Source organism: Tursiops truncatus, chromosome 19 (assembly GCF_011762595.2).
Source record: "Tursiops truncatus isolate mTurTru1 chromosome 19, mTurTru1.mat.Y, whole genome shotgun sequence".
Lineage (NCBI taxonomy): Eukaryota > Metazoa > Chordata > Mammalia > Artiodactyla > Delphinidae > Tursiops > Tursiops truncatus.
Genome location: NC_047052.1, coordinates 56,203,175 through 56,222,318, shown reverse-complemented (window position 1 = coordinate 56,222,318; position 19,144 = coordinate 56,203,175). Strand labels below are relative to the sequence as shown.

The window sequence follows — 19,144 nt, the reverse complement described above, 5'->3', positions numbered from 1 at the left end:
TGGGGGCCCTCAGGAGACACAGGAGGGCACCCGGAAAGTGGTGGTTTAATTGTGTACAAGACTCACTGGAACAAGGCCCACACATTTCAGACAGCAGTTACCTTGGGGGAGGGGAGGGCGCCCATGGGGAGGGCACACGGCTGGCATCCCCGGCTCTCACTGTAATGTGTTATGATGTTTTAACGGGTGGTACATATATAGTTGTGTATTGAATTTTTCTCTAAGCTTGCTTTTATGCCAGAAATATTTCATAATAATAAATATATAAATGTTCTTTATAGAAAATAGGGAAAATCCAGTAACCTGTAGGTAAGACAATAATAATTCACCCATAGTGCCTCTACCCAGAGATAATCATGTGGATTATTTGTGTATTCATTTATTGGCTTCCTCCTCTGATGATTATTTTTAAAAATTGACCCAGTATTGGCTCTGCCATTTTTATCTTGGAAGATTTTTTTTTCCATTCCACATTAATCATTAGGATTTCCCCAGCCTTTGAAAACTACAGACATCACTTGTTTTGGCTGCATAATCAGTGTATCTAAATGTCCATCTGGTATTGGTGAGTTTGACTTTTTAAAAAATCATTTTTCAATGCTGTAAATAATCTATTGTAAAAGTAAAAGAAAATTCCTGATAAATAAGGAAATGCCATGATCATTACAAAAAGCTTAGAAAATCCAGAAGAGCACAGTGAAGAGGATCAGAATGACCCTTGATCTCATCCTAGAAATAACCACCCTCGAATGTTGTGTGTCCTTCTCTCCCTGGATACATGTTTGTGGAAAAATAAGAATCACCCCAGCTGAGCAATTTTTATATCCTTTTTCATCGAAGATTTCATCCTGAGCATTTCTCTGCATTGTTAAAAACTCCTTGGTAACATCCATTTTAATGACTCCATAGAAATTTTATCTTGGGGCCATACCTGGCTTACTTAATGGTTCCCCTATTGTTTGATATTTATTTGTCCCTAGTTATTTATGGCTGTCGGGTATTTATTGTGCAAGTTGGATATAAATGATAAATGGATATGTGACAAATGGTATAAACTTTGAGCATGATAGGTGACAAATGGTGTCACAAAATCTTTTCCGAATAGCATTGTATGTATATTAGTGAGGTTTGATTTTTAGAAAATGTTTATTAGCCTTTTCTGCAGGGGGTTAAATGATCTATCTTGTGCTTTACCAGTCTCCAGGAATCTTAGTATTCTTGAAGATTTTAAAGAAGTGTGTGTGTATGGAAATATTTGTGGCAAATATACTTCCCAGCTTTACTTTTCGTTTCTTATTTTATATTTAAGTCCAAAAGCATTTCATATTTTTAAAATCGAGTCTGTCTCTCCTCCTCTGGTGTCTTCCATTTAAACTATAAAAGGGTTTCTCCATCCACAGGTCACACATCATCTGTTTTTCTTCCTTTTTTTCCATTTATCGTTTGGATGTTAACAGTGAACTTCTGAATCCACCTAGAATTTATTTTGATGTCTAAATGTGTCATTTCACTTACCTGTGAGTTTTGGTTTGTCATGCCTTTCTTTATTTAACACCTGTATTAAGATATGCCCCACATACCACAGAGTGTACAGCTCATTGGCTTACGGTATATTCAGAGTTGTGCAACCATCACCACAGTCAATTTTAGAACATTTTCATCATCCCAAATGGAAGTGTGTACCCAATGGCACTCACTCCCATTTCCTCTCTTGACCCCCAACTGCTGGCAACCACTCATTTACTTTTTGTCTCTGGATTTGCCTATCCTGGGCATTTCATATAAATGAAATCATATGATATATGGTCTTTTGTGTCTGGATTCTTTTAGCATAATTTTTCTGAGATTCATCCATGTTTTAGCATGTGTCAGTGCTTCATTCCTTTTCATGACTGAATAATATTCCACTGTGTGGTTAGACCACATGTTATTTATCCATTCATTGGTTGATGGACATTTGGACTGTTTCCACTTTTTGGTTATTAGGAATGCTGCAGTTCAGACATTAGTTTGGACATGTGTTCTCAATTCTCTTGGGCGTATACTTAGGAGTGGAATTGCTGGGTCCTAATATAACTCTGTTTAACTGTCTAAGGAACTGTCGGACTATTTTCCAAAGCAACTCTGCACCATGATGTCTTCATTTTTAACTTGTCTGTGATTATCGTCTTGATTTCTTCTTTTTCCTACTTAATTTAGAAGGACTTGTTGATTATTTTTATTTTGGTATGGTTGGGATTTTTTATTTAAGTGCTTTCTTCTTAATTACATCTAGCACAAATATATTCTGATTTTCAAGAAATAGAGCCTATCTGATTTCAGCTCTTTGGAATTTGGGGAGGTTTTCCTTGTGGCGAATTGGTTTGTGCCATTAGACGGGAAACCAAAACAGATGAAGCACGAGAATGAGTGGCCTCAGACATGCACACACAAAGCACTCAGGTTCGGTGCATTTGGGGCTAAACCATACTTCTGGGGAAGTCTTCCCAACCCTCCAGAGGAGGGCGGCCCCTGCTGTCTGCCCTTCAGCATCCTTTGCTGTAAGGTGTCAGCTCTGACACTTCCAGGACTGTCCATTTTGTTTTTAGTGCACCCCTCCCAGCCCAGCCCCAGAGCAGTGCATGGAGCCTACTCAGTAAATATGTTATTTATTGAGTGAGTTCACTGATGTGGGGCATACTTAGAGAAGATTCTCTGAAGGAACTACAATATTTTTAAAAATTAAAATAAATAAAAAGATAGAGGGGGCAGCAGGAAACTTTTGGAGGTGATGGATAGCTTATGGCCTCGATTGTAATAATGTTTCATGGGTGCATACTTTCCAAACTTAATCAAGTTGTATTAATTAAATATGTACAGCTTTTATATGTCAATCATACCTCAATAAAGTGGCTTTTTTTGTGTGTGTGTGGTACGCAGGCCTCTCACCACTGCGGCCCCTCCCACTGTGGAGCACAGGCTCCGGACACGCAGGCCCAGCAGCCATGGCTCACAGGCCCAGCCACTCCGCAGCACGTGGGATCCTCCTGGACCGGGGCACGAACCCGTGCCCCCTGCATCCACGGGCGGACTCTCAACCACTGCGCCACCAGGGAAGCCCAAAGTGGCTTTTTTTTAAAAAAGGAATTATTAGCAGGACTGGCCAAAGGATGTATGGGCCAAAGAATCAAATAATAATATCATATAATAATAATAACTACTACTGGGGAACTAGATCCCACACACATGCCGCAACTAAGAGTCTTCATGCCACAACTAAAGATCCTGCATGCCTCAACTAAACATGCTGCAACGAAGATCCTGCATGCCATGACTAGGACCCAGCCTGGCCAAAATAAATAAATATTAAATAATAATAACTACTACTAATAATAAGTATATATATAAGATGCATATGTGAAATGTCAAAATCAATCAAATGTAATAGTTGACATTCATCGAGAACTTACTCCAGCCATACCAGACACTGTGCTGGAACCATATATGCATTACCGCATTCAACCCCCATGACAACTACTGAGGGGGACATTTTTATTATGAACAAATGAAGTTCAGAGAGGTTAAGGCACTTGCTCAAGGAAAAGACAGCCATTGAGGGTAGAGCTAGGATTTCATTGCAGGCTTCCAGGCTCCTGAGCCCACACTCTCAACCACTGCCTTGTACTGCTTCCTCATCAAACAGTAGTGACCCACGAGGCAGAGGAGGCCAGCATGAGCTCAAAGCCTCTGGGCGGGCACATGGGGACCATGATAGGACTGGCCAGGAGGTGAGGCCTCCTCTCAGGGAGGGTGAGCCAGGGTTCACGGTTCTCGTGTCGGGGGCTCAGAGCACTGGGGAGAGCCAAGGACCTGTGGATGTGGGTGGCAGTAATAGTAGCTGATGGTAATTAAGCACCTACTGTATGCTGTACACTGTTCTGAGTGTCAAACATGGATTAACTCATTTAATCCTCACACCATCCTTACTGACCCATTTATTCATTCAAGAACTATTCATTGAGTGCCTACTATATGCCAGGCATTGTACTAAACACTGGGGAAATAGTAGAGAGCAAGACGGATATATTGGTTTGCTAGGGTTGCCATAACAAAGTACCACAGACAGGCTTAAACAACAGAAATATATTTTCTCACAGTTCTGGAGGCTGGAAGTCAAAAATCAAGGTGTTGGCTGGGCCAACACCTTGATTTTTTTTTCCCAAGTAATACATTTTTTAATAAAAATTAACTACAGGGCTTCCCTGGTGGCGCAGTGGTTGAGAGTCCGCCTGCCGATGCAGGGGACACAGGTTCGTGCCCCGGTCCGGGAAGATCCCACATGCCGCGGAGCGGCTGGGCCCGTGAGCCATGGCCTCTGAGCCTGCGCGTCCGGAGCCTGTGCTCCGTGACGGGAGAGGCCACAGCAGTGAGAGACCCGCGTACCGCAAAAAAAAAAAAAAAAAAAAAAAAAATTAACTACAGAACAAAAACTCAAAGTTTCCAGAATCCACCTAAATCACCAACGTGGTTAGGAAAACATTAAAACCTGCCCACGTCCCTGTAAATGACAAATCTAAATAAAAAGTAAACATACATGATTTCCAGGAATTTTCCTTTGAGCACTTTAAATAATAATGATGAAAACAACTTCTGCAAATACATTGTTTAGAGTAGGGGGTCAAAACAAATATGTGGAAAACCACCCTTCCTTCTGAACGGTCTAGAGAAGAATCAATTTCAGGCCTCTCTCTCAGCTCCCAGTAGTTCTTGGCTTGTTTTCACATGGTATTTTCCATGTGTGCATGTCTCTGTGTTCAGATTTCCTCTATTTATAAGGACACCAGTCATATTGGATTAGGGCCCACCTACTCCAGTATGACCTCATCTTAACCAGTGGCCCTATTTCCAAATAAGGTCCCATTCTGAGGTGCTGGGAGTAGGACTTCAACAGATGGATTTGGAGGAGAGGAAGCATAATTCAACCTGTAACAAATCCTTAGAATAATACCTGGTACATAGCAACTGCCTATGAAGTGATAGGTGTTGTGACCTACAATTGACAACATCATTGTCATCACCATCACCACCATCATCACCACAGCCATTGTCACTAGCATCACCATCACCACCATCACCATCATCACCACCATCACCACCATCACCACCACCACCACCACCACCACCACCATCACCATCACCATCATCATCTCTCCCTGCTAAGCCACATTCATTTCATCCCCAGGGCTTACAGCATCAGCTGGAAAGTCTCTTATGCTTCCACCACATGAACTTCTCACGATTCCTCAATGGTCTAATCTGCCTTTTAAGCCTCATGTCTTGACCCAAGCTCTTCCTCCCTCCGGAATCTCCCCCCAAGGACCTGACCACTGATCCTTCCCCCAGCCTAAACTCAGTGTCACCTTTCTGAAGTCTTCCCGGACGCCCCCTAAAGCTGCTGTTGCTCAGGCGCCTGGAGAATTTTGTTCATACCTTCATGACAGTATTGACCAGATTGTGGGTCAGTTACAGGTGTTTTCGTCTGCCCCTCCTTTGAGGAACTAGTTCTTAAATCTTCTGTGTCTGTATCCCGCACCTTGCTTAGTGCCTGCAGCTTTGTAGGGGCTCAGGAATCTTTGGTGAACTACTGGGTTCCATCTAGGTTTCTGCCTTTGTTGGGCTTCTAATGAATGTGTTGATTCACTGGGTTATGATCATTTTGCCTTTGATTCCTTCTCTGTCTCTCAAATCTGTGACTTTCTGCTCTAAACAGCCTCATATTTGTTTTATTTCTCTGTCAGAGGACCATCCCCAAATAATGAGGCACCAAGATAACTGAGTGGCTGGTCCTTGTTGAAATCACTTCAGATACATCCTGTGTGCCTTCCCGAAATCCTCTTGGCTTTTCTGGCCATTCTTCCAGACCTCTGTAAGGAGGGCCCTGCGGTGAGTGGTTGTGGGTTTCCTCTTACAGGAGTCAGTGACGTTCAGGGATGTGACTGTGGACTTCACCCAGGAGGAGTGGCAGCAGCTGGAACCTTCCCAGAAGGACCTGTACAGAGATGTGATGCTAGAGAACCTCCAGAACCTGGTCTCACTGGGTAAGGGGCAGCTTCGCTGAGTAACTTACCATCAGCCTGTCACGTGAGGACTACAGAGAGATAAGAAAAAAGATTGACAGATTTGACTATGTAGAAAGTTTAAATCACTGACAAATTTGACTACATAGAAAGTTTAAATCACTCAAAGCTAAAAATAAAGTTGACAGATGATGCAATGGGGAATAATATTTACCACATGGATAACAGTCAAAGGATTATAATTATGTAAAAACCTCCTAGGAATAAATAAGAAAAAGACTGAATGATGGCCAGACTTATAGATGGAAGTTCATAAATGTGGAAATACATGGAATCACGCTTTATAAAAGATTTTTAAATCTTACTAATAGTCAAAGAAATACAAACTGAGTCAAGGAAATACAGTTTTTGCTCATGAGGTACACAGAAATGAAAAAGAATAATAGCCTGCATTATGAAGGTATCGGGAAAGGGACTCTGTCCTTTTAGGAGTATAATGTTGGGACAACTCTTTTGGAGGACAGTTTGGCATTATCAGCCAAATTTTGAACAATTCCATTTTTAGGGATCTACCCTTTAGAAATCTTTCTATATGTGTACAAAGTTTTCCTTAGGAAGAAAAATAGAAATGACCTAAATGCCCACATGTACAAGACTGACTAACATATCAAGGTGTAGCCATATGATGGAAACCATGCTTTTCAAAGATGAGCACTCTTTGTAGGCACTGACATGGAATGATGTCCCTTGATGTGTTGTTGAAACACTAACTTTCAGAGCTAGAGTATGGTCCCATTTCTTCAACAGTTTTTGTGGAAGTATAATTGACCTATAATTAACTGCACATATGTAAAGAATAATTCAGTGTATTTCAACATCTGTACACACCCAGGAAACCATCACCATGATCCAGATAATGAACATATCCATTACCCCGAAGAGTTTCTCATGCCCCTGGGTAATATCTCCCTTCCCTCCCCGTACCCACCCTCCGTCCCCAGGCAACCACTGGTCTGCCTTATGTCACTGTGGTTTAATTTGCATATTCTAGAATTTTATATACATGGAATCATACAGCATGTAGTCTCTTTTTGGTCTGACTTCTTTCACTTGGCATGATGATTTTGAGGTTCACCCATGTTGTTGTATGTATCAATAGTTCACATCTTTTTATTGCTGAATACCATTCTGCCTATGGATAGACCACAATTTGTTTATCCATTCACTTGTTGATGAACATTTGGGTTGTTTCCAATTCTGGACTATTACAAATAAAGCTGCTGTGAATGTGCGTGTACAAGTTTTTCTGTAGGCATATGCTTTCCTTTCTCTTGAGTAAACACCGGTGAGTAGAATGGTTGGCTCAGATATGAGGTGTATATCTAACTTTTAAAGAAACTCCAAACTTTTTTCCAAAGCAGTTGTAACATTTGACATTTCCACCAGCAGTGAGTGGGAGTTTCAGCTGCTCCATGTGCTTGCCAAATCTCAGTATGCTCAATCTTTTTCATTTCAGCCTTTCTCGTTGGTGTGTAGTCTTATCATATCGTAGTTTTCATTTGATATTGAGAATCTTTCCATGTGCTTATTTGCCACATGTATATTCTCTTCAGTGAAATATCTGTTCAAGTCTTTTGCCTGTTTTATTTAGTTGGGTTGTTCGTTTCCTTATTATTGAGTTTTGAGAGTTCTTTATATGTTTATTATTATTATTATTGTTGACATAAGTCCTTTATCGGGTAGATGCTTTGCAAATATTTTGTCCCATTCTGTGGGTAGACTTTTCTCTTTTTTGATGGCATCATTTGAAACACAAACATTTTTAATTTTGATGTGTTCAATTTATTTATTTTGTTGTTGTTGCTTGTGCTTTTGGTATCGTATCTCAGAAACCATTGACCAACCAAGGCCATGAAAATTTACTCCTGTGTTTTCTTCTAAGAGTTTAACAGTTGTAGCTCTTCATGTACATCTTTGGTTCACTTTGAGTTAATTTTTGTGAATGATGTTAAAAGGGTCTAATGTCACTCCTTTGAATGTGGCTATCCAGGTTCCCCAGCATCATTTGTTTGAAGAGAAGTTTTTAATTTGAAGTCCAATTGATAAATTATTTTCCTTAGGGATCATGCTTTTGGTGTCAGATTTTAGAAATCTTTGCCTATCTCAAAGCCACAAAGGTTTTCTTCTGTATGTTGTATAGTTTTAGGTTTCATATTTTGTTCTATGATCCCCTTAGAGTTAATTTTTCTAATGATGCAAAATGTTAATTCAAGTTCACTTTTTTTTGTCAAATAGATGTCCTGTTGTTCCGCCATGTGTTGAAAAGACTGAATATTTCCACTGAAAAATTTCCACTGAATTTTCTCCACTGAATTGCCTTTGCACTTTTGTCAAAAATCAGCTGTTCATGTATGTGTGGGTCTAATTCTGGACTCTGTTCTGTTTTGTCCATCTATTTGTCTGTCTTGACACCAGTACCACGTCATTTGACCTGCTTTCATTTTTGCCTTTGTGGCTTGTGTTCAGTCTAGGACGACTTAATCTCCACAAGACCCTTCTGAGTGTTCTGCCCAACGCCCCATGAATTATATGGTGCGAGTTACATGGCTGGTGTGAGGAGGCACTGTTCCCAGCCCTGCGTCGGCTCTGGGTACTGTTTTCAATTCCTTTCAGGTGGTTTTCTCCAGCCTTGGGTAGTTTCTATATATGAGTGTTCTGATCAGTAACCCAAGTCCTGGAGGGAGGACCTTGCCTGTCTCCAGAGCCCACTCTCCACACTTTGCTGTCCAGTACTCTGTTCTGTGAACTCCACCTGCCTCCGTCTCTCAATTCCATCTCCTCAACTCAGGGAGTCTGTGGGGCTTCGCCTCAGTTTCCCCTCCTGTGCTGTGGCCTGCGAACTTTCCTGCGAGTAAGTTGGGTGGTCGTAGGGCCTGCCTCTGTTGAGTCCTATGTCTCAGGAATCACTGCACTTTGTTGACTCATGTCCAGTGTCTTGAAAACCTTTGCTTTATATATTTTGTCCTCTCTTCCTCCCATTGCTTTAGGCTGTAGGCTGGAGGGAAATCTTATCTTTGTTACTCTATCTTGGCCACATTTCAGAAAAACAACAACAACAGTGTGTGTTCATATGTGTGTGTGCATACAGGGTGTGTTGTGTGTATTTTTTTAAAGTATGCACTGGGAGAAAATTCTAAAAATATACATCAAACTGTTAGATGGTGAGATTGCAAGAGACTTCCATTTTATGTTATTTTTTGATGTTTGATGTTTTAATAACAAGTGTGAATTACTTTGTGATCAGAAGCAATTGTGGAAATACATAATATGGGAAAAGAAACTATAAAGGACAAGAAATCTAGTACCATGAAAAAAAAATCCACATTTAGACCAAAAGGGATGAATAACATTTTGGATGTTTGTAGCTTGTTGCCGAAATGGCCTCTGCAGACGTTGTCCTGTTAACATTTCCCTTGACCGTGGGCAAGAAGGCCCATGTCCACACACTGTCACCAGCCACACATCATCAAATGCTTTGCTCCTTGCTGATCTGATTGGTGAAAAGCCATATGGCAGGGTCCTTTTAGTTTGGCTGACGTTGAGCTGTGTTTGCATACCTTTTCACGAGTAAGAGCTGATGTTTGCTTTTTTGCAAATCATCTCTCCTGAAGGGTGTTTGTGTTTTTTTTTTTAATTGAAGTAGAGTTGATTTACAATAGTGTGTTAGTTTCAGGTGAACAGCAAAGTGATTCAGTTATATACACGTATGTATTTTTAGATTATTTTCTATTATAGGTTATTACAAGGTATTGAATGTAGCTCCCTGTGCTATATATCCTTGTTGCTTATCTAGCTTATGTATAGTAGTGTGTATCTGTTAATCCCAATCTCCTAATTTATCCCTCCCCCCCTTTCTCCTTTGGTAACCATATGTTTGTTTTCTGTGTCTGTCTGTTTTATACAGATTCATTCGTATTATTTTTTAGATTCCATATATAAGTGATTTCATATAATATTTGTCTTTCTCTGTCTTACTTCACTAAATATGATATTCTCTAGGTCCATCCATGTTGCCACATCTCCTGAAGGGTTTTAATCCCTGAAAGGGAGGCCGCCCCCTTTTAACTGCCCCTTAACTCTGGGATTTTGCTGGCATGCTCCCTCCAGCTCTCATATTTATTCCAGAAGACTTTCAACTCTATTCACAACCAAGACTCCGCTGCCTCCCATCTCTGCAGGCTCAGGCCAGTGTATGTCCCCAGCACGTCTCAGACCCCATGCACCCCAAACCAAACCCACCATCAGCCTGCCTTTCCTCCTCCTACTGAGAAGTCACCCCCACCCCTGTCACGGGGCCTTCATGCCCCATGCCTCCATCTGCCCTAACATCTGGGTGTCACGCCACACCCCAGGGTCACTAAGCCAGGATCACCGTCAGGTATTTCTCAAATCCTTTGCTCTGGCATGGGAAAGCATAAGAACACAGCAAAACAGTGACTGACCAGGGCCCGTGGCTCTGTGGTCATAGGCTTCAATCTCAGCTCTGCCTCTAGTATGCTGTGTGACCTTGAGTAAGTGACTTAATTCTCAGAGCTTGTTTCCTTGTCTGTAAAATGGGTATAATCTCAAACATAACTACATGGTCGTGGGGACCACACGGAATGATCTGTGCCGATTGCTCAGCCCCGTGCTGGGCACATTGCAAGTGTGCAGTGCATGTTTACCTGCTACCTTCTGTGTGCCAGGTACTGTAACTAACCAGGCACAGGCCAGGGTCTTGCCCTCCTGGAGCTCAACTTTCCACTGCAGGGCAGGGGCTGGTAGTAAACAGATCAAGGGACAAAGACAAGTTGCCACGGGCCATAACGAACGATCACTAGGAAGCAGGCAAGAGGATAGCAAGAGAGATCTTCCTTTCCACCGTAGGATGGAGGATAAATGCTAACTGAGGCCTGAGGATGAGCACGCAAGGAGTATCAAGGAGCCGGCAGGTGCAAAGGCCCAAGGCAGGAAGAGCTCAGCACAGACAAGGGGGTAAAAAGGGAGCCGCAGGGCAAGTGTGCCTGAAGAAAAGGAAGGTGCGTTAGTCTGGCATGGTCGGCAGGATCCAGGCTGGCTCTGTCTGCCCAAGGGCCCAGGAGGGAAGGTCTTGGCCTTGATTCTCAGTGCACTGGGGAGATGCTGGAGGGCTTGGCCTGCCTGAGAAGATCCCTACCACTGAGTGGACAGCGCCTTGTAGAGGGCAGAGGGTGTAGGCAGGAAACCTGCGGTGCCTGACTCGATGGTTGGCTGTGTTGGTGGAGAGATTTGGTCTGGCTCAAGCTGCTTTGCCCATCCAGTGGCACTCAACAGCCTGGATGATGCGAGGGAAGGGACGAATCAAAAATGACTGCTAAATCTTTATTTTTAAAACACTTTTTAAAATTATGGTAAAATACATATAACACAAAATTTACCATTTTAGCCCTTTTTTACATGTACAGTTCAGTGGTATTGAGTACATTCATATTGTTGTGCAACCGTCACCACCATCCATCTCCAGGGGCCTTTTCATCTTCCCCAACCTGGTCCCCAGTAAACACTCCCCGTTCCCTCCTCCCCCAGCCCCTGGGACCCACCGTCTACTTTCTGTCTCTATAAATTTGACTCCTCTGGGGACCTCATATGAGTGTCCTTCTGTGTCTGACTATGTTGCTACATCTCTTTGATGAGCCTTTCTTTTTTTTATCATTTGGGGTGGGGGTGAGGGTTCCAAAATCACAAGTTTCCTGTTAAACGGGTTTGCCATACCCAAGAGGGACACAGGAGGCTTCTGAATAGTCCTCAGCAGAACTCAGCAGGTCTGGGTGGGGGGCATACATTTGGGAGGCATCACTATATAGAAGTCCAGACTCCCTTGGCGGGGCCATGAAGGCATGACATAACTTAGGGGAGGGGAGGTCTCAAACTCAAGTGTTGGTGGGGCCAGGTGGGGGTTAAATGAGGGGTCGGGGAACAGCTGCTGCTCCACTCCTGCTTTTTATCGCCTCATAGGAATAAAGGCTTTGTGTGGTCATATCGTCACACTTTTCGTGACATTTTTGTGTAAGATCTCACAACTTTTAAATGTTGGGAATGAAGCCATTAGGTCCATGATACAGAGTCCGGACCTCAGACAGGAAACAGAAATGAACAGGATACACGTGGGAGGGGATTGGAGACTTCTCTTGGTGACCAGGAAGGGATGGATGTGCAAAGAGGAGAGGTCTGGAGCCAGCCCCACGGGGATACCTGCGCTCCACGACTGGGCAGTGGAGGAGGGGAGTGAGGCCTACGGGGCTGGGGAGGGCGGGATGGAGCTGGGCCGGGGCCGGAAAGACGGGGTAACCTGCACGCGCCATAAACGTCAGCTGTATTTGTATCATTTCTAATACAAAATCGATGCTCTGCGAAGCATGACTGGTTGGGGATATTCAGGATGGACCCTGGAGGGGAGGAATCCATTGCAGAAACTCCTCACTCAGGTTTGCGAGAGCCTTTCTGACCCGCCCCCTCTCAGCCCAACTTGTGTGTCTCCTCCGAGCTCCGAAAGGGACATTTCTAGTTCTCCGCTCACCTCCTAGGTTGGTTCTGCCTTCTGAAACCACGTGTGTCGTCAGCGCATTGCTTTGCTCTTAGCTTCTCCATCCGTGCCCTGTCGCTTACCCACTCCCGCTTGGGAAATTACTTCCACCCAGCATTAACCGCGTACAATTCTTCTCCTCTCTTCCTCCCCCGCCAGACTTGGAAATGAGACCTGAAATGAAAGAACCGGACCTGAAGGAAGAGATTTCGGAAGACAGACCATCCGGGGCCTGGGGTTCAGCCGTGGACGGAGCGCGGACGCAGGGTGACAGGGTGGAGTCGCGGCGGGGAAGCGCTAGGACCTGCCCGGGGCGGCTGGAAATCTCCCGGGAGTCGGACCCCGAATGTCGTGAATTGCTGGCGTTCGTTAACCAGAGCCCCACCCCGGCGCCACCCAGGTCGGGGGGTCCGCGGGAAGCAGGGATCCACCCGTTTGCCATGCGGGGCAAGAACCTCGCAGGTAACTCGGACCTTGGTAAACCCTCCAGACCGGACGTGGAGAAGAAATCCTACGACTGTAGCGAGTGTGGCAAGGCTTTTGGCCGCAGCTCGTCGCTGGTGAAACACCAGCGCATCCACACCGGGGAGAAGCCCTTCCAGTGCGACGTGTGTGGGAAGCACTTTCTGGAACGGTCGTCGCTGACCATCCACCAGCGGGTCCACACGGGCGAGAAGCCGTACGCGTGCGGGGACTGCGGCCGCGCCTTCAGCCAGAGCATGAACCTCATCGTGCACCAGCGCACGCACACCGGCGAGAAGCCGTACGCGTGCGGCGTGTGCGGGAAAGCCTTCCGGAAGACCTCCTCCCTCGCCCAGCACGAGCGGGTCCACACGGGCGAGAAGCCGTACGCGTGCGGAGAGTGCGGCAAGGCCTTCCGCCAGAACATGCACCTGATCGTGCACCAGCGCACGCACACGGGCGAGAAGCCGTACGTGTGCGGCGAGTGCGGGCGCGCCTTCAGCCAGAACATGCACCTGACGGAGCACCAGCGCACGCACACGGGCGAGAAGCCGTACGCGTGCGGGGACTGCGGCCGCGCCTTCAACAAGAGCTCGTCGCTGACGCTGCACCGGCGCAACCACACGGGCGAGAAGCCGTACGCGTGCGGCGAGTGCGGCAAGGCCTTCAGCCAGAGCGCCTACCTGATCCAGCACCAGAGGCTGCACATCGGGGTGAAGCCTTTCGAGTGCGGCCAGTGCGGCAAGGCCTTTAGCAAGAACTCCGCGCTGACCCAGCACCAGCGCATCCACACCGGCGAGAAGCCGTACGCGTGCTACATCTGCAAGAAGCACTTCACGGGCCGCTCGTCCCTGGTGGTACACCAGATGGGCCACACCGGCGAGAAGCCGTACGCGTGCGGCGAGTGCGGGAAGGCCTTCAGCCAGAGCGCCTACCTCATCGAACACCAGCGCATCCACACGGGAGAGAAGCCGTACCGGTGCGCGCAGTGCGGCAAGGCCTTCATCAAGAACTCCTCGCTCACGGTTCACCAGAGGATCCACACCGGGGAGAAGCCCTACAGGTGCGGCGAGTGCGGGAAAACCTTCAGCCGGAACACCAACCTCACGCGGCACCTGAGGATCCACACCTAGGGTGCTTGGGGCGCCCCAGTCTACACCAGGTGGGCGGCGTCCTTAGCACGGGCCGTTGGCTCTCTGGGAGTTCTCAAGTGCTGGCCCAGGGTGGCGCAGCCCCGCGGCTCTTAGGAATTGTGGGGGTCTTGGTTCCCACGCGCTCCTTCCCGGCCGGGCGTCCACACCACCGAGCTGGAAGGCAAGTTCCTCCGTGCCCAGTGTACTTGGGAACGTTGCAAGGTTGGCTGTGGCTGGTAACTCGCGGGAGTTCCAGGAACGGAGCGCGTCAGGGTTCCAGACCAAGCGCTCAGTACATTTTAAGCGCTGAGATGGAGCCTCCGGTCGGTCTCCGTTACGATAGTAAAGTTGGGGAGAGGCGTGCAGGACTTGATAAGAGCGTGGGGACGTTTTTCCCCTTGTCACACACACCCTCGGTCTAGTCCAGACGTAGGTTGTCAGTGAGTTTCCTCTATGGGGAAGAGCTAGAGGGGGACCCTTCGTCGTCCTTCCATATCCCAGCCGCCCTGCAGTCTCCCTAAACCGTACTGGAAGCCTCCTCCCCCCAGGCTAATAAGCGGTAGAAGTTGGCAAGTTCGTGACAGGAAAAAAAATTTTTTTCAGAGTTAGCAATAACAGTAACCGGTTTGGCTGCCAAAGTTTCTCATAGTGGTCTGTTAAATTTTTTTTTTAATAAAACTTTTCATGAAGGGAGACCAGTGTCATCTTAAACAGTCATCAGGTGAGAAAGATACAGGTAACAGGTGTGCTGTCAAAGTCGGTTTCAGTGCTTGTGGGAGAGGGCAGGGGAGCGAGTAACAACAGGCTTGATATTCAGGTTAAAATACTTAACCGGATTCAATAAGTTGCACATCTGAGTTTCTTTACATAGTTATCTTTTGCAGTTAAACTTGGAGTCTCCTAAGGCTGACCTGAAGCTTTGTGTACACATAGAGTTCCCCCAGTCTCCCCTCTCTGGGACCTTTTCCACCACCTTTTTATTTTAATGTTCTGTGCTACTGGTCGCAAATGTCCTGGCGTGTCTGAATGTCCCACACTTCCTGACGTCGGGGTGCACAAAGAATAATTCATTTTAAGCAACCACTTATATTAGTAAGCACACTTCGTGTTGTAGGTAGGAAAAACAGCCATGTAGAAACATGGACAGTTTTTGAATGTCAGGGTGCAGGCATCAGGGTGGGCTTGATCCAGACGCACAGCACGTCAGAACCACAGCTCTGCCTCCCCGTGGTCTGCTGGCTCTCCCTTCACGCACTGGCCTCGTCCTCAGGCTGGCTTCCCTTGTGGTTTCATGGTGGTTTCCAGCAGCTCCTCTTGACACACTTCCTCAGTCTCGTGCAGATGGAGACAGACCTCTTCCAGTCATTGGCAAAAAAGCCCTACGCTTCATTCCGCTGGACTCACCAGGGGCTGATTGTTCTGACCAGAGAAATGCCATGTGCTGATTGGCTTAGATATGGGTCTCGCCCTCATCCTTGAAATAGTAGCTGTGGAAGGGGAATGAATGGGAGTGACTGCCCAGATAGGCCTGAAACCACTGTCCACCCTTGACGTGGGCGTGGGGTCCATTCTACCCAGGTCACAGTCGGGCAGAAGTGGGATGACACGGAGAAGCCGGCCCCAGCGTCATCGGATGGCCTCTCTGGTTTTTGTTGTGACAGTGAGGTCCTGCTGCGTGTGACATTTTCTTTGGGGAAACTTCTCATTGCCTCGGTCACCACGAGAGCCCCCGGCCCTGGCTGTCCTCTGTGCTCTCTTGACCACGGGATGGGGGCAGGGCCCAGAGAGACTGAGAGGCTCCGAGTCACATCTGTTTGCACCAGCTTTCTTCGCCATGCCCCCATTCCCGTCGGCAAGAACAGATGTCATGTGATCAGGTTTCCTGCTTGGGGGGGGGGCGGGGCAGGGGTGGCCGGGTGAGTGACTGTGACGCACAGGGCAAGTGTGAGCCTTGGATGGATTGAAGGTGAGCCCCAGCTGTGAGCGAGTGAGTTCCTTCTAACCCTCTGTGCTTCGGTTCCCTCTGCTTTAAAAAGGGGGTTGTGGGCATCTCCGAAGTCGATTGATAGGATAGTCAGGGGCAGGCTAAGCTGCAGGTCCTGGCAACACAGAGCCTCAGACAACAGAGCCCCCAGCCTCTCTGCCTCTCTCCTGCTCCCTCGCTTCTCTCTCAGTCTCAGACCAAAAATTCCACCCAGTCGCACTCCTTGTGGTCACTTAGGACCTACATCCCGTCCACCCCTGAGGACACAGGGCTGGTCAGAGCTGGCTGCCAGCCACCATGAGCGTTCCAGCGGCAGGTCAGGGGAGGCAGCCTGGGGGAGGTAAGTCTGACCAACACCTTAGCACCGGACCGGAAGTGGCCCAGTGTCTCCCACTGTCTACCACGCCTTTGACAGCTGCCTCCCCTCAGACCTACATGGAGGCTGGGAGGTGTCGTCCAGGGGTGTTTCCAGGACGAAGTGGAGACAACCATCCCTCAGGCTGCACCCTGAGGACCTGTCCAGGCAGATCGTGCAGTCAGGCAGGGGCATGAGACATGGTCTTTCAATAAAACGAGCACATGGAGCTTGGCAACCTTCTAGGCCCCCCAGTAGGAGCTAAGAGTAGGGGTCTCTGACGGTTTGGCCTAGCAGCCATGTCGCCACCCTCCTCCTGTGCTTCCCTCCCATCACCTCCTACTCATGAGATGGGACACTCAGCCTCTCCCTGCTAGACCTTTCCACACCTGGCCCAGTCCTCTCATCAAATGGGAAAGGACGGGCAGGAGGGGTGTGGGAGCACCCTCTTCTCTCAGCGCCAACTGGTCCCTGGTAGGTCAGGACGGGATGCAGGTAACTGAGACCTTGGACAGAGACAAGCCCTGGAGAGTTATCGGAGGCCCGTGGTCACTGTCCAGTATTATTGACTGAGGGCCTGGACACAGATCCAGAAGCTGGTGATGGCCAGGAATCTCCTGGAAGTTTTGGAATTTCAGGAGAGGTGCAAACCATCCTCTCTCAAATCACGGATTTATGACCCCCTGACATACTGGATGGGATTCTTGTGAACATAAAGTGCTTTGAGTCAAGCAGGCTTATTGTCTAATGTATGCCTCATCCCCACCTTAATAATATCTTATTATTTTACTATTGATAATAGTGCTCTATTGTTATCATTAATTAATAGTAAATAATAAATACAGTGCTCTATTATCAACAGTCAAATAAAATATTAATAAGCACTATCTAGAATGCTATTATTATCCTGGTTTTTCAGCTGAGGAAACTGAGGCTCAGAGTACTAATGCTTTGCTCAAGATCTTGGAGCTGAAAGCTTTTATGTGCAATGTTTCTGTTTCCTAAACAGCACCAAATTCCCATATTTAAGAAATGCTACTTGGGCCAGGCCCAAGCAGGCCACACCAACGACATCTGGGGCAAGAAACAGATTGGACCCCTGGTCTGCAGCCCCTGCAGAGTGGAGGAGTGATCAAGTGGGCTCTGGGGTCAGGGGATCCTGGGCTCAACCACTGGTACTGCCACTCACCCAGTGGTCAACCTGAGCTTGCTCGGTGCCTCCTTGTCTGTTCAATGGAGGTGATGCCTGACCTCCCACACAGGGTGGAGGTGATGGTGAGGTCACAGAGCTGGGTCAGCATGGACGAAATGCAGCAACAAACCCCAAAGACCTGGGGCCTAATTCCTTGCAGCCGATCGTAGGAGGATCTCCACAGGGTGACTCGGGGGTCCAAACTCCCTCTACCACCTTCAGCTCACCACTTCTGGAAACACTCTGGGGTCGGCATCCGGGGGGTGGATGGGGGAAGGGCAGGTGGCAAAGGCCCAACCTTTTCTGGACACATCCCTCTCCTCACCTTCCACAGGGAGGAGTGGTCCATGCCCCTTCCTGGATGCAAGTGGGAAATGCGGTCTCTGGCAGGACAGCTGCGTCCCAGGACTAACTCTGCACCAGGAAGGAAGGAAAGTGAGGAGTGTGGGGGGTTGCTGTCTCCCCCTGCCACCCAAAATGCAAGGTGGGTGCTCATGCTTTCCAGTAACATGTAGACAGCAGCTACAGTTGCAAAAGGCTGTTTCTAGCCATTTAAGGATGTTATAGATTGCACGTGTTCTCCCCAAATTCATATATTGAAATCCTAACACCCAGTAACTTCAAAATGTGACTGCATTTGGATATAGGGCCTTTAAAGGGATAATTAGGGTTCTGTGAGGTCATATGAGTGGGCCCTAATCCAATGACTGGTGTCCTAAGAAGAGAGAGAGAGATGCCAGGCCGCACACGGGCAGAGGGACAGCCATGTGAAGAGGCCACAGGAGGGCCGCCATCTGCAAGCCAAGGAGAGAGGCCTTAGGAGAAATCAACCCTGCTCACACCCTGATCCCGGACGGTGAGAAAATAGATTTCTGCCATTCAAGCCCACTGCACTGTCTGTGGTCTTTTGCCATGGCAGCCGGAGCAAACGAATACAGTGAGTGAGCTACAACAAGCTCCCACTGGACAAACCTTTCTGGCAGAGACGCCAGATCCTGCAGTGAATAAGCAGCCATTTAACAGAGAATCACGTTTATTCCCGGAAAAGTGCCAAGTACGCAGGTGATGTTCAGCACCAAGGACAGCAGCTGGTCTGAGCCACAGTAAGGGCTTCCCTGGTGGCTCAGTGGTTAAGAATCCGCCTGCCAATGCAGGGGACACAGGTTCGAGCCCTGGTCCGGGAAGATCCCACATGCCGCAGAGCAACTAAGCCCATGCGGCACAACTACTGAGCCTACACTCTAGAGCCCGCGAGCCACAACCATTGAGCCCACGTGCCACAACTACTGAAGCCTGCACGCCTAGAGCCCGTGCTCTGCAACAAGAAAAGCCACCACAATGAGAAGCCCGTGCACCACAAC

The 19,144-nt window shown here is 47.3% G+C and overlaps 1 protein-coding gene and 1 long non-coding RNA gene across 10 annotated transcripts in view; one reads left to right on the top strand and one right to left on the bottom strand.

Moving 5' to 3' along the window:
* Window positions 1–19,144, top strand: part of ZNF470 (zinc finger protein 470) — a 76,100-nt gene that overhangs the window by 32,404 nt on the left and 24,552 nt on the right. For 5 of the 9 annotated variants that reach the window (XM_073796270.1, XM_073796268.1, XM_073796269.1 and 2 more), the window contains 2 exons: window positions 5,951–6,077; window positions 12,817–14,945. In XM_073796270.1, the coding sequence (XP_073652371.1) occupies window positions 5,951–6,077; window positions 12,817–14,252 (1,563 nt within the window). In that variant the 3' untranslated portion in view covers window positions 14,253–14,945. Of the gene's footprint in view, window positions 1–5,950; window positions 6,078–12,816; window positions 14,946–18,117; window positions 18,839–19,144 lie in introns of those variants that run through there. The other 4 variants (XR_012328090.1, XM_033845967.2, XM_033845966.2 and 1 more) reach the window with 3 other exon arrangements.
* Window positions 5,901–7,061, bottom strand: LOC141277172 (uncharacterized). Its single transcript, XR_012328091.1, has 3 exons — window positions 6,945–7,061; window positions 6,107–6,127; window positions 5,901–6,028 (listed from the first exon to the last, which is right to left on the bottom strand). It is a non-coding gene; the product is annotated as an uncharacterized lncRNA (long non-coding RNA).